Raw genomic sequence first — 15,318 nt, 5'->3', positions numbered from 1 at the left:
GTGTAGCATTATGCTGTTAAGCACCAACCCGCTGAGGGGAATCAGTGCTGCACAATTTTCCTCCCTGTGCTGTTGTCTCTGCGTAAGACAGAGTGACAGACAGACTGGTCAGTTTAACCACCATCTTTCTGTGTGCTTCTGTGGCCATTTGCCAAGACTGAGAACTCTGTTTCAGACAGAGCACAGGGTTAGCTGAACTTTTTCCCCATCAGCTTTTCAGGCAGTTTTCACCAAGGTCTAACTGGACTGGCGTTTCTGATGCATATAACTATTAACAATTGTGCAAGTTCTCCCACTTAAAAAGATGAGAGAGGCCTGTAATTTTCATCATAGGTACACTTCAACTATGACAGACAAAATTGTAAAAAAAATCCAGAAAAATCACATTGTAGGATTTTTTATGAATTTATTTGCAAATTATGGTGGAAAACAAGTATTTGGTCACCTACAAACAAGCTGGCTCTCACAGACCTGTAACTTCTTCTTTAAGAGGCTCCTCTGTCCTCCACTCGTTACCTGTATTAAGGGCACCTGTTTGAACTTGTTATCAGTATAAAAGACACCTGTCCACAACCTCAAACAGTCACACTCCAAATTCCACTATGGCCAAGACCAAAGAGCTGTCAAAGGACACCAGAAACAGAATTGTAGACCTGCACCAGGCTAGGAAGACTGAATCTGCAATAGGTAAGCAGCTTGGTTTGAAGAAATCAACTGTGGGAGCAATTAGTAGGAAATGGAAGACATACAAGACCACTGATAATCCCCCTCGATCTGGGGCTCCACGCAAGATCTCACCCCGTGGGGTCAAAATGATCACAAGAACGGTGAGCAAAAATCCCAGAACCACACGGGGGGACCTAGTGAATGACCTGCAGAGAGCTGGGACCAAAGTAACAAAGCCTACCAATAGTAACACACTATGCCGCCAGGGACTCAAATCCTGCAGTGCCAGACGTGTCCCCGTGCTTAAGCCAGTACATGTCCAGGCCCATCTGAAGTTTGCTAGAGAGTATTTGGATGATCCAGAAGAAGATTGGGAGAATGTCATATGATCAGATGAAACCAAAATTTAACTTTTTGGTAAAAATTCAACTCGTTGTGTTTGGAGGACAAAGAATGCTGAGTTGCATCCAAAGAACACCTACCTACTGTGAAGCATGGGGGTGGAAACATCATGCTTTGGGGCTGTTTTTCTGCAAAGGTACCAGGACGACTGATCCGTGTAAAGGAAAGAATGAATGGGGCCATGTATAGTGAGATTTTGAGTGAAAACCTCCTTCCATCAGCAAGGGCAATGAAGATGAAACGTGGCTGGGTCTTTCAGCATGACAATGATCCCAAACACACCGCCCGGGCAACGAAGGAGTGGCTTCGTAAGAAGCATTTCAAAGTCCTGGAGTGGCCTAGCCAGTCTCCAGATCTCAACCCCATAGAAAATCTTTGGAGGGAGTTGATATTCCGTGTTGCCCAGCAACAGCCCCAAAACATCACTGCTCTAAAGGAAATCTGCATGGAGGAATGGGCCAAAATACCAGCAACAGTGTGTGAAAACCTCGTGAAGACTTACAGAAAACGTTTGACCTCTGTCATTGCCAACAAAGGGTATATAACAAAGTATTGAGATAAATAAGTATTTGGTCAATAACAAAAGTTTTCCACCATAATCTGCAAATAAATTTATAAAAAAAAAAAAATTAAATCGTATTGTCTGTCATAGTTGAAGTGTACCTATGATGAAAATTACAGGCCTCTCATCTTTTTATGTGGGAGAACTTGCACAATTGGTGGCTGACTAAATACTTTTTTGCCCCACTGTACATACCAAACATGAAAATGACCAATAAGATAAAACATATTGCCATAAGTCATTGAAGGGCAAGTGCAGTCAAAAACATGATTTTTCTGTGTTTTATATATATTTCCACACTATGAGGTTGGAATAATGCTGTGAAATTGTAAATATTATGATAATGCCCTTTTAGTCTATGAGCTGTTTGAAAAGACCACCTGAAAATTCTGTCAGTTTTGGTGGGATGGAGCTTTGGCCTTTCCATGGTAACATTACCATGCAGTAAATTAGTTAATAGACTGATAAGAGAGTTCCAAACCTCTCTGCCAATAACAGCTAGTTTTCAGTTTTCCCCTCCCCACTCAGACCTCTCCCTGACAGTGCTAGCAAAATTCTTGATTGAGAAATTGCTCTTTGCTAAGAAGCTATTTTTGTTTATTGTTGGCCATTTAATTGAAAACAGTCACAGTAAGGTAGTGAATCGTTAGCCAGAAATGATTTGATATTGAGATAATAATGGCTGCATTGGACCTTTAATACATTCAGTCACTAACAAAAGTGATTGTCTCTATCAGTCTATTTTCTGTTAGTTGAAGAGATCTGTGGTGAGTCGTGACATTTGCGTTACAGCACCCTTGTGGAGCAGCAGCATGTTAAAAGTAATCGACCGTACCAAGGGGAATATATTTACTCGTAATGTAGAGAGGGTCTTGTGTTGAGCGCAGCTAATGTTGATTACTCTACAACAAGAGATGCCAGCCATCATTGGAATTCATTGAAATTCCACGACTGCCTCTGTCTGTTGTTACTCACTCAAATGGATTCAGGGAGACATTGGCTCCACTGTGACTGAAACAGCGGATAGATAGAGCATTGGCATTTGTTATGGCAGATGGCCTAACGTTTGTAATAAACAGTGATGGATGTGGATAGAATTTCTTTATCACGTTATGTTTCGAACTTAATAGAAATGTATAGTCAGAGTAGAAACCATCCCAAATGATCAGACAAATTCACCTTGGCTGGGGCAAACAAGGTCAACGTTTCCTTGCCAACCTATGAAGCAAATGTATTTATTCTATAGCCCTAGTACTATAATAGACATAAAAGTTTCAAATGTAACACATTATAACATAAAAGTACTGCAATAATGACTTTGCTCCCATCTGAATTGATAGGGGAGTAATTCTATGGCTGTTAAGACAGAACAACTAAGAAGATGTAAAAGCATGAGAGGTGTTAAAGTCCATCTCCAGCTTGCGCACAGGACTCCCTGGTAGGAAACATTCGTAACCCTCTCCTCCACCAGAAGTTTAACCTCTATCCAATACCACTCAAGTACTGGAGGTGTGCATTAGCATGATAAGAGCACAGTTGACGGGAAGGCATAATCATGAATAGCACTAAGACAGCTAGCTGCCAGACCAACGGTGCTGTTGTTAGTGATGCACATTTATAAAAGCTGCCCAGGACTGTCAGGAATCACATATACTGTTATTAGCAATATAAGTACAGGAGAGGTTTAAAAGACTGTAAAAGACTGAATCAGATATCCTCATGGTGGACATGGACTTTCCATTTAAATAGCTTTTTTTTTGCCATTTCATGTCATAACCTTTATTTAACTAGGCAAGTCAGTTAAGAACAAATTCTTCTTTTCAATGACGGCCGAGGAACAGTGGGTTAACTGCCTTGCTCAGAGGCTGAACGACAGCTTTGTGCCTTGTCAGCTCTGAGATTTGAACTTGCAACCTTTCGGCTAATAGTCCAACGCTCTAACCACTAGGCTACGCTGCCGCCCCAACTATGACAATCTGGAAATAAACAGGGACAAAATGAACAGACATTCCCAGGTAAAATACACATTGTTTATCTAAAATGTGATTTAGACATCAATCACTTTCACAGCAGTTCTTAGCTGGGCTCCTGAAGACAACTCCTGGCCCATTTAATGTATGCAGCCAGCAGCCCATATAATCTGAATGGCCAGTGGCTCAGCCTCAGCAGTAAGCTGTCCAGACCACGGAGAGGGGGAGCCGGCTGGTATGTCTGGGTAACTCTGACTGAGTCACTGGAGTGCCCCAGAGCAATGTCTTCTCTCTTTCCTTCATGTTCTGTGGTCTAGAAAAAAAGTCTGGCTTGGTTTGCTCGTGTTTAACTGATCAATTGGCCGCTCATTCTATTCCTATTCATGCAACAGGAGCAACGTTGTCATTTTCAGAATTATATTGGACTATATCACAATTTCAAACCTGGGTTCAAATACTTGTTCAAATATCTACATTACTTTCACATTTACTGAACACAAATATAAATGCAACATGTAAAGTTGGTCTCATTTTTCATGAGCTGAAATAAAAGATCCCAGAAATCTTCTATAAGCACAAAAAGCATATTTATCTTATTTATGTAATTAAAGCCCTTCAGTGGGGAAAACTCATTCTAATTGGCTGGGCCTGGCTCCTCAGTGGGTGGACCTATGACCTCCCAGCCCCACCCATGGCTGCGCCCCTGCCCAGTCATCGGAAATCCATAGATTAAGGCCTAATTAATTAATTTAAATTGACTGATTTCCTTCTATGAAGTGTAAATCAGTCAAATCTACGAAATTGTTGCATGTTGCGTTAATATTTTTTTCAGTATAAATTCGAAGAAAGTACAGATATTTTTCATTTGAAAAGACAGGTAGTTTAATTATTTTATGAATTTGGAAAAACACTTGGAAAATATTTGAAAATACTCAGATACACTCTCATGCATTTAACCCAGTTATTTGAAAATATAATTATCAATAAGTATTTGACAATTCAATTTTAAATAATTATTTGAAAATACTCTCAAATGCAATTTGGTAGACTATTTGGTTTTTACAAATAACCATTCTATACTAAAATAAAAGTACCTGTTTTGGACAGTGTATTTGAAAATACTCAAATACAAAGAAAAAAGTATTTTAAATACCAGATAATTTAATACACATAATTTGAACCCAAGTCCGCACAATATTACTCATTGTTATGGAAAATGTTTTCTATTAGCCACACATTTTATGAATAAAAGTCAGAATAGTCGAGAGCAAACATTCTCTTAAGTTGATGTAGCGCAATATTAAATGCAAACTTTATGCAATAATACCATTTCTAAAGATGCATAAAATTCAATAAACCTTACCTCATGAAGGCAGAAAAAGGTAATAGTATACTGTAAGAATCTGTGAAGGCGAGAGAAGTCACTTAGTGGGGACCGTTGACTCCATGTGGAAAACCACTCAATAGAAGACAAGCGCCAAATCTTAAAAGTAATTTTTCCCCATTTTGTTAAATATCCCCAGGTGCTTATAATTCCATGAGCTACATTCAAAGCACATTGGACTGCTCGTATTCACCCAGATTGACAGACGCAGGAGAAGTGTTGACTCTCTCATTCCAGATGTACAAGCGCATGGCAAGCGTGAGCAGTCTAGGCTCACATGACAGTTCAGTCCCAGTTAAGTACCCCTCCCTCCCGCTCTTCGTGCATTCCCTCTCTCGTTCCGTCCCCTTTCTCTCTGTCCTCTGGCGATGTATTCCAGTACAAAGCTAATCTGAAGCTGTGAAAATGCCAGCTCTCAGTCTCCCTCTCTCCATATCCCCCCTCTCTCTCCACCTTTATCTGTACCATCCTGCTGTCCTCACTCTCTTTCCATTTGACCCTTATACCGGTCCTATAGCAATCAGTATAATGGAACACAGCACCATGCCAACCCCTTCCTCATAATCTAGAAGAAAAAGAAACGCACACCTACTTAGGCGAGGTGCTGGCTAGCGGAGCAGAAAACTTGGAAATAACAGAGAGCCGCACACTCTAGGAGCTCAGATGCAAAAATTGAATTACCAATGTTTCGACAGCCAAGCTGTCTTCATCAGGGTATAATCACAAACACTGCGGAATGACTCGTTAATATAGTGTCAAAAGACACAGGTGTCTGTAATCATGGCCAAGAGTGGCCTAATATCATTGGTTAATTCTCAAATATTAAAATTGCATACAAAGAACAGCATACAAACAACAAATGGATAGCATACAATCATAGATTAATTTTAGACTACACAAGCTTACAAACAATTACAATGGCAAAGTAACAAAAATCCCCAAAATGGCTTCAGATCAAATTCTATGTTGAGACCGAAGGGAGCAAGGGTCTTTAAGTTAAAGATCCAGGCAGCCTCTCGTTTTAACAATAAATGATCAAGGTCACCCCCTCTCCTAGGGAGGGTGACATGTTCAATGCCAATATAACGCAGAGACGAAATCGAGTGGCCTGCCTCCAAAAAGTGGGCCGTAACTGGGTAAGTCAAGTTTTTGCATCCAATGGTGCTACGATGCTCTGAGATACGTACTTTTATTTTGCGCTTTGTTTTACCCACATAATCTTTTACCACAAGGACAAGTTATAAGATAAATAACTGCCTTAGTGGAGCACGTAATAACACCTTTTATTGGGATCGATTTCCCTGTTTGTGGGTGTTTGAAGGATCTACATTTATACGTGCCATTGCATTGAGCACAGCCATTACACTTGTAATTTCCATCCAGTAGGGGCGCAAATAGACGTTGTTCAGGAATATCTTGGGGTGGTAAATCAGAGTGTACCAACTGATCTCTGAGATCAGAGGGAATCTCTGAGGGAAGGTCCGAAAACACTTTACCAAGACTATCATCGGATTTTAGAATGTGCCAATGTTTGTGAACGATTCCCTTAATTTGATCAGAACGCTTTGAATAGCGGGTAGTTAGAACACAAGAATGCGTCTTTTTGCGAGACTGACCTTTAAAAAGGTCATGTCTCATTTTGTTTTGAATTTTCTCAATGGCAATAAAAATCGGATCATTTTTGTAGCCCCTCTCCTTGAACTTTCTTTGCGTCTCAACCCCTTCCTCATAACCAGGCTGTATGGCATAATTAATGGAATGCATCGCAAGACACCACACTACTATAACTGTAACCTGTTCATTACGACCAGCACTGGTATCTAACCGCGGATCAATTGGTTTAATGGAGTGCATGACTATAAACAACAATCTGTGCTACAGCTGAAACCAGTCCTTCTAGTCTTCTACACATTCCTCATACTGTATATGAACCAGACCTGGGTTCAAATACATGTGTATTTTAGTATTTTTTTAAATTATAAAAATGTGTATTTGAGTATTTTCAAATACACAGCCCAAAACAAGTACTTTTATTTCAAGACATGCTCCAGAACTTTGGCGACTACAAAATCTTTCTTAAACCTGCTGTGGGCTGAATGTGTCAATGTGTAGTTCATACATGCATAATCTATGAACAGAATTACTGTGTTAGCTCAGTTAGCTACAAAATCCCTAGTTTGAAAGCAACCGTTTTTCTGGAAGCTGTGCTGCGCCATGTTCCCTACATTTCCCTCCATGTGGGCCAGCCCCCTAGCAATTAGAGTTCTAGCCAACGATCTTCAGCCCCTTGCCATTTGAGTGACAATTAGCAAGATGCACACACTTCAGAGCGAGATTGCAATGACGTGGTGCACATATTTGACATAGTACGCTATTTTCTGGGGGTTGTGAGCACTACTTTCAGAACTACTGCCTAAAAGATATATAGAAGTACAGGAGAATCTAAGTATTTGAATTGTTATTAAATCAAGCAAATTGCATTTGAAAGTACTTTATTTCAAATTCCTGGGTTAAATGCATGCATTTCCAAATACATTCCCATATTCAACTACTTGTTTTAATTTCAAATAAAGGTTCTGAATACTTGTTTTGAAATGTATTGAAAAGTAATTGAAATACCTGCAATAGTATTTGAACCCAGGTCTGATATGAACAATCTCTGAACAACAGATAGACTGACGATATCTGACCATTCTTTTGCAATATAAACCTTAAAAAGGTAGTGATGGAGAAACAAAGCTTCCAGAAGCATTGATGCTTTCCAGTCAATTGTGTCAAAAATAGGTTCATTACTCACAGCTTTGATCAACACAGTGTACACTAGTGGCACATGCTGGTCAAAATAATTTAAAGCAGCCAAATGATTATAGATGACGTCCCACACGGTGTAGCGCATGCGCCGGGTAGCCTTTTTGTCTTATACCAATACCAAACCAATCAGGTGATTGTTTGACGAAATTAAACTTCGGACGTCATTGATCACATGCTTCTGATACAGGCATCGGCACACTGTTTCGAAGTAAACTGCTTAGCGATTTCGACGCATGCCTTGGAGCTCCGGTATCACTACTTAAAAAAGGTCCACTATGCAAGAAATCACTCTGCCATTTCCTGGTGGCTAAAATTAAAATAGTTTGCCTAATTTCAGTTCATGTGACAAAATAAGCAAGTAGTGTTGAGAATCATTGAACAACCTACACTGCTGTGAAATATATTTTCCATAACCAAAAATATAGTATTTCTCAACTATTTGAAGCTGGTATACAACACCAAAAGTAAGGCGCAACAACACAACATAAGACTAGGGAGCATAGAAATAGTGCACATAGAACAGATCTTCCACTTCTTAAGACTTGCTTTCAATAAGAAAGGCAGAACTATAACTCACATTTCCATGTGAATTTGGTCAAGTCACCCAAAAAGTTACATATTGCAGCTTTAAGGCAGCTCCACCTAGCCATCTACATCACAGAGAATCAGGATAAATTGAGGTTGACAGAGATGTCATTCCTTTTTTGATGTATTCAGTTTGGAGATTCAGGTTTTTCTGCCCTCTTAACTCGATCAAATGCACTTGTGTAGTAAGCGCCGAGTCTACAATGTAAAATCAGCATGGTTTCTCACAGTACTTTTCTGCAAATATCCCAGCCCATCCAATCATTTTGTACAATAAAAAAAAAAAAATCTGTATGTGCAAAACATTTTCACTATCCTTATACTCCCCAAAGTGAGCATCACAGGATAAAACAAGGCCTAAATTTGCTCTGCAAAATGCACAAAATAACAATGTGACAAACATTGAAGCTGTACTTCTTTATTCCCATCACACTTGTTCCCTATATTCCTGCACATTTGTTCCCTATATTCCTGCACCTTTCCCTCACTCTCCCATTTAGTTGTTCAGTCTCTCTCCTAGGCGCAATTCACCACTCCATTAGTGCAGTGGCTACAGAGGGAGAATGAGTCAGAGATGGAAAGTATTTCTGAATTTAAAATACGCATTTTAATAACCTTTTAGTATTTTGTATTTCACTGGTCTGCTCTACAATCCAATGTATTTTGTAAGAAGATACTTTCAAAACCTGAAATTTGTATTATCAAAATACAAAATCATTGTATACACTATTTTTTTATAGCAGTTCACAATTTTGTGACCAACTTTCACCCTGCATTGGTATCAGAAGTCTGATGGCACTATGATGAGATAAGAGTGTCTGCTAAATGACCAAAATGTAAAATGAAAACTTAATGCATGATGGGTATTATTCTAATGAGCTCTGCCCCCGAAACATGGCCAATAAAAATACCCTGTATGCTTTGCAATTGTTTATTTTTACATTTAGGTAATTTAGCAGACAAGGTAGATAAACAACTAGTACTGCACCTCAGTCACTGGCTTCATCAATAAGTGCATCGACGACGTCGTCCCAACAGTGACCATACGTACAGGTCCCAACCGGAAACCATGGATTACAGCCAACATCCACACCGAGCTAAAGGAGCTAGACACCAAGCCGGATGCTTATAAGAAATCCCGCTATGCCCTCAGACAAACAATCAAACAGGCAAAGCGTAAATATGGGACTAAGACTGAATCATACTACACCGGCTCTGACGCTCGTCTGATGTGGCAGGGAAGGCTTGAACAATATTAGACTACAAAGGGAAACCCAGCCGCAAGCTGCCCAGTGACGTGAGCCTAAAAGACGAGCTAAATGCCCGTTATGCTCGTTTTGAGGCAAGCAACACTGAAGCATGCATGAGAGCACCAGCTGTTCCGGACAACTGTATGATCACGCTCTCCATAGCCGATGTAAGCAAGACCATTAAACAGGTGAACATTCACAAAGCTGCGGCCAGACGGATTAACAGGACGTGTACTCAAAGCATGCACAGACAAACTGGCAAGCGTCTTCACTGACATTTTCCATCTCTCCCTGACCGAGTCTGTAATACCTATATATGTTTCAAACAGACCACCATAGTCCCTGTGACAAAGAAAACTAAGGTAACCTGCCTAAATGATTACCGCCGCATAGCACTCACGTCGGTAGCCATGAAGCGCTTTGAAAGGCTGGTCATGGCTCACATCAAGACCAACATGCTGGAAACCCTAGACCCACTCCAATTCGCATACCGCCCCAACAGATGACATAATATCAATCACGCTACACACTGCCCTTTCCCACCTGGACAAAAGGAACACCTATGTGAGAATGCTGTTCATTGACTAGAGCTCAGCATTCAAAACCATAATGCCCACAAAGCTCATCACTAAGCTAAGGACCCTGGGACTAAACACCTCCCTCTGCAACTGGATCCTGGACGTTCTGACAGGCCACCCCCAGGTGGTAAGGGTAAGCAACAACACATCTGCCACGCTGATCCTCAACACTCAAATCTGAGGTAGCACGAGAAGAGGAGAGGCTGCAATTGAGAGGTCCTTTGTGGTGTATGTGAGAGTGATTCATTTCTGAGTTAACAATCCATCAATGATAATTTTCCACCTCTGAAGCGCAGAGCCACTAGGGTCACATCTAACTCAAAGAACAAGAACAGTGAACCGCTATTTGGTATTCTAACTCAACCAGCAAACATACACGTAAGTAAACACATCTTGATGAATACTTGGAATAAGCTATTTAGTTTGCCGATTTCGAACTACCAGAGGTGAAACTCAACCAATCAGATGGGGGAAAAATACAAATGGGGAGCAGGATAATAAACGTGTGGTTGTGAATGTGTAGAGTGGGCAAGATGATTAGAAGGTAATATATGAGAGGAAGGGGCACATAAGATTAACATTGGGAAAAAAACCTACCTCCTGAAGCTGATCCCGGACTTTGTTGATGGCCTTCAACCAGTGTATTCTGGATGGAGAGAAGGGAAAGGGAGACTCATTGTCGTGTAAAATGAGATGTGTGGATTGAGAGATAAAGTGAGAGAATCACCAAGAATGTACTTGTACTATTCAGTAGAGGTTCAAAATTCACAACTCTTTCTTTCTCTTATAAATGACTCACCTTTGCAAATGTTTGTTGGATCTTTTCTCTACTGAGTGGTCTAATTTCTTCAACGAGCCATTTAAGCTTTTCCCCACATCCAGGCAGTGTCTGCCCAACTTCTTCCCCAAAACATTGCTGGGGATGTGTCCATTGGTAGGTTGCTGGACATTGATGGAGGGGTGGAAGCCGGTACTGTGATAGGAGTGTAAGGGCTCTTCCAGCCCTGAGCCTGGAGCACTCTCCTGGCCTGTCTCACTAATCTGGGAGCTGGTCTGGCTCAGGTTCCCAGAGGACCCAAAGCGACTACTTTCTACCGGACTGGAGTGGTGAGGGAAGAGACTTAATATTAGAATAATCATTGTTGTGATGAAGAAAAACTAGGTTCATTAATTGGATATAGACATTATTCTATAGTTTCTACTGAATTGTACAACATTTTAAAAAGACATCCAACCTTACAGAGAAAATAACTACCTGTTGGCAAATTAGAATGAATACACCAATTGCCTGAAATGAATTTTAATGTACCAGATTATCCCAATAAATGTTTGTCTGTACTTTTTTTCTTGTATTACTATTTCTGGGAGACCATGAGTGATTGAAATCTCTAACTTGATCAAACTGAATGGCAACAGGGATTTTTGTAAGGTGATATATATATTCTTAGAATTATAATTGCAATGTATGTACAACTTGAATTAATCTTACGCTAGGAGTTTAAGAGTATGAAATATTTCGCTTATTGTCAATATCACAACAGGTATAATACACTTCCCAATCAACCACCAACACAGTAGCACAACTGCTTACAACAAACACGGTTAAAAGGAAAGAGACAGAACACAGTACTCAGTGGGGTGGATTGCGGAGCTGGACCCTGGTTACGCTCCCCAAAATATCAATGCATCATAAAGGGTGTATGCCTCTACTGGCCTTTTAGCACTCAATAGGTCCTTCTTGAACTGGTCGTCCAGATGTATTCCAGAGGTGGGATCTGCAGAGAGGGGTGGTTCTACAAGGCTTTCCTTCTCCTTTTGGGAAAGGGATGCTGGAGGATCTACCTCAGGTGTGGAGATGTAAATCTGGGGTTTGGCTAAGTCACCAGGGGGACCTACCGAACTTTGATCGCTTGTCTCCTTGATTGGCTTATCATTAGTTTTAGGCTGAGTGGTAACAACTGGGGGAGCTTGTAGTTTGGGAGGTTTGGCAGCCCCCTAGAAACCTCAGAGGCAGTGGATGGTTCTTGCTTTGCTACACTTATCTTGTCCTCCTGAAACAGGCCTGCAGATATTGTTTTGAATCCTGAGAACACACCACCACCTGCTTCTGCATGAGGAATTATGGGAAGGGCTTGGGAATTGTAGGTGTAGATCAAAACATGGATCCAAAAGACTTTCCAGCGTCATCAGTTCCTGAAATAAAACCACCAAACAGGGACATGAGGGCTGGCTCTTTAGGTCTTAGGCAACTGGTCGGCTGGGGTAATCTTCTGGGCACTTACCACTGGTGGGCCTGATTTTGTCCATTTCCTTACTTTCAGGCTCTCCCACAAAATTACCATGTGCTTCTCATGTATTACTGCTTCTTTCACAGCCTTTTGTTTTCCAGACGAACTGGACTGATCCTTCGTTGGAGGTAGTTCTGCTTTTGAGGGCTGTTCTGTTTTAGCAGGTTGCCCTGATGCTGTATGGATATCAGCTTCTTTTGATTGACAGTTGACAACTGAAGCAGGAGGTTTCTCAATGCCTTGGCCTTGGACTACTTTAACAGCCTTAGGATCAGGTTTGAGGGAAATTGACTCGAGGTTGAGTTTTGGCGTCAGGTTGTCGAGGTGACTCAATTGTGAATCTTTGTGCAACGTAACAGTCTGCCTCCCGGGTCTTTTATTTTGACACTGCTATCAGCTGGGGTGGTGTCAGGTATAACTGTTGCTATTTTCTTCTCTGCAGGCATTGTTGGTGCCGTTTGAGGAGTAGTTGTAGCTGGTAGGGGACTAGACCCTCCCAACGAACCCCCAAACCTAGAACCTGCAGTTTGAAGGGCAGCTGTGCCAGGCTTGGGAGTAGACCCTCCAAACATGGAAAGAAATCCAGTAGCTTGGGTCTGTTTGAGAAGTAGTTGCAGTGGGCTGGGGAATAGATCCTACAAACAACCCTCCCAACATAGAACCTGCAGTTTGAGGAGAGTATGTAGGTGGTGGCTCTTTAAGGGCTTCTGGTTCTTTAGTTGTGGCAGGTTCCTGAGGTGCACACTCTGGGATGGATTCCTTTTGGGTAGTGGCACACTCAGGAGTAGGTACTGTGGTTGCCGATTCATCAAAGCTAGCTTGTGGGGGTGACAAAGGGCCACTGAACATGGAAAATACACTTCCGTGTGTGGTTCTTTAGGCACTGTAGATCCTGGAACGGAGGACCCTGTAACCGACAGAGCTGCTGCTGAAGGATGTGGGGGCACTGGGGCCACCAAACATGGAAAACAATAATTTTGCTGGGCTTTCATTGGCAGTTGAACCAGAAAGGAGTCTTCCAAGAATCGAGTTAGCCTCTGGTTGAGGCACCTGAGAGGTGGACCCAGATTGAGATGGTGCCTGTAGTGGACTTGGTCCACTGAACATTGAGAATAAACTTTTACCAGGTGGTTTTGGAGGAGGTGCTTGTGATGAGGACCCAGTTTGGATTGAAGCCTGCTGTGGACTAGACCCACCAAACATGGACAATAATCCAATACCAGGAGTTTCCTCTTTAATAGTGGTGACAGTTGTTGGTGGTTGTGGTGTTCCAGAGACCATGTCTCCAATTTCTCCCATAAAGCCAAACAGTCTGCCTGATGGTTTTGGGGGTGGTTCCTATTTGGTTTGTCCGATTGGTGGAATAGTCTGTGATCGGCCCGGGGTGGGGCCAGTGATTGTATTAGGAGGAAATACTTGTGACATGCTTTTACCTGATTGCTGAACAAGAGCTGGCTGTTGGACCCCACTTTGCCCAGAACCATCCATTGTTTGTTGTTTCTGAAGTGAAGGTATGCATGGTGTCAATTGAGAACCTTGTGTTGTGAGTCTGTTTGGCTAATTTCTAACTACAGGTTTTTAGTTGCAGTTGCTGTGATGGAGGAGGCTCTGCACTAAAGAAACTGCCTATTGACCCAAATGGACACAGAATATTCTAGTCTTCCTGTTTATGTGGGTCTGTGATCCCAGGTAAGCTAGCAGTGCAACCAGTCCCATCTTTTTATGACAAAGCCTCTGAGGGTTTAGTGGGCTCTGGCATCAGCTCCTCAATCAGTAAGGCAGACTTGAAAATGCTCATAAATCCCCCCTGTGGTGGTTCAGCTTGTTTTTCAGCAGGTTTTTTTCCAGCTGGTCTATCTGTGGTGTGCTGTGCTGTGCTTGTGGCTGTAGGGGAGAGGCATGTTTATTGAGTGAGCTCATGGAAATGGTTAGGACTGTGGGCTGTGTTGGTGGAGCATCTTGCTGAGACGTGATGGCTTGTCGTAAAAGTCTAGGTATCTGAGTAACAGTCTGATCACTATATTGCCAATTAGCTGAATAAGATAGATTCTCCTCATAGTATCCCCCATGATATGAAATGCTATTAAGACTATAACAGCTACTATTATCAATGGAGTTCCATTTGCCAAACTTAGCTTTATTCCTTTTGGTGGTCAAGTTCAATGCACCCTCTTCTTCAGTCCAGTACTGTTTCTGTTCAATCATTCGATTAGAATGCGTGAGGTGAGGTTACACGTGGTGGTGAGGTTACACGTGGTGGTGAGGTTACACGTGGTGGTGAGGTTACATGTTGCTGCCTTTCTTGGCTGAGGCACATTGTCTGTGAAATCTTTTTTTAAATAGCCCAGAGAGCAGAACTCTGGATTGACAAGGCTGCTAGTTAGTTGATTTTGACTTTGCACCTGTTGACTAGGCTGTTGAGTTGGTTGATTTTGTCTTTGCAACTTTGCAAATATCTGGTCTTTGCAACATCCTGCATGTTTGGGTACTGCTGGCTAGGGGGAATGAGAGGAGCTGCAGAAAGTGTCTGACGGATTGGGGACTGATTGGTACGGTACAGTCGTGGCAAAATGTTTTGAGAATGACACAAATAATAATTTTCAGTCTGCTGCCTCAGTGCCTTTAGATATTTTTTGTCAGATGTTACTATGGAATACTGAAGTATAATTACAAGCATTTCTCAAGTGTCAAAGGCTTTTATTGACAATTACATGAAGTTGATGCAGAGTGTCAATATTTGCAGTGTTGACCCTTCTTGGCAGAGCCCTGGCATGCTGTCAATTTCTGGGCCACATGCTGACTGATGACAGCCCATTCTTGCA

The 15,318-nt window shown here is 41.7% G+C and overlaps 1 protein-coding gene across 3 annotated transcripts in view; it reads right to left on the bottom strand.

Moving 5' to 3' along the window:
• The window catches only part of LOC109874011 (protein unc-13 homolog B-like), a 124,731-nt gene that overhangs the window by 51,826 nt on the left and 57,587 nt on the right, over window positions 1-15,318 (bottom strand). For all 3 annotated transcript variants that reach the window (XM_031809139.1, XM_031809138.1, XM_020465747.2), the window contains exons 9-10: window positions 11,008-11,307; window positions 10,806-10,854 (exon numbers count right to left, since the gene is read on the bottom strand). In XM_031809139.1, coding sequence (XP_031664999.1) covers window positions 10,806-10,854; window positions 11,008-11,307 — 349 coding nt within the window. The remainder of the gene's footprint in view (window positions 1-10,805; window positions 10,855-11,007; window positions 11,308-15,318) is intronic.

This window comes from Oncorhynchus kisutch, linkage group LG29, assembly GCF_002021735.2.
Source record: "Oncorhynchus kisutch isolate 150728-3 linkage group LG29, Okis_V2, whole genome shotgun sequence".
NCBI classification, from domain to species: Eukaryota; Metazoa; Chordata; class Actinopteri; order Salmoniformes; family Salmonidae; genus Oncorhynchus; species Oncorhynchus kisutch.
The sequence above is the reverse complement of the archived record's forward strand: the minus strand, read 5'-3'. Positions and strand labels throughout refer to the sequence as shown.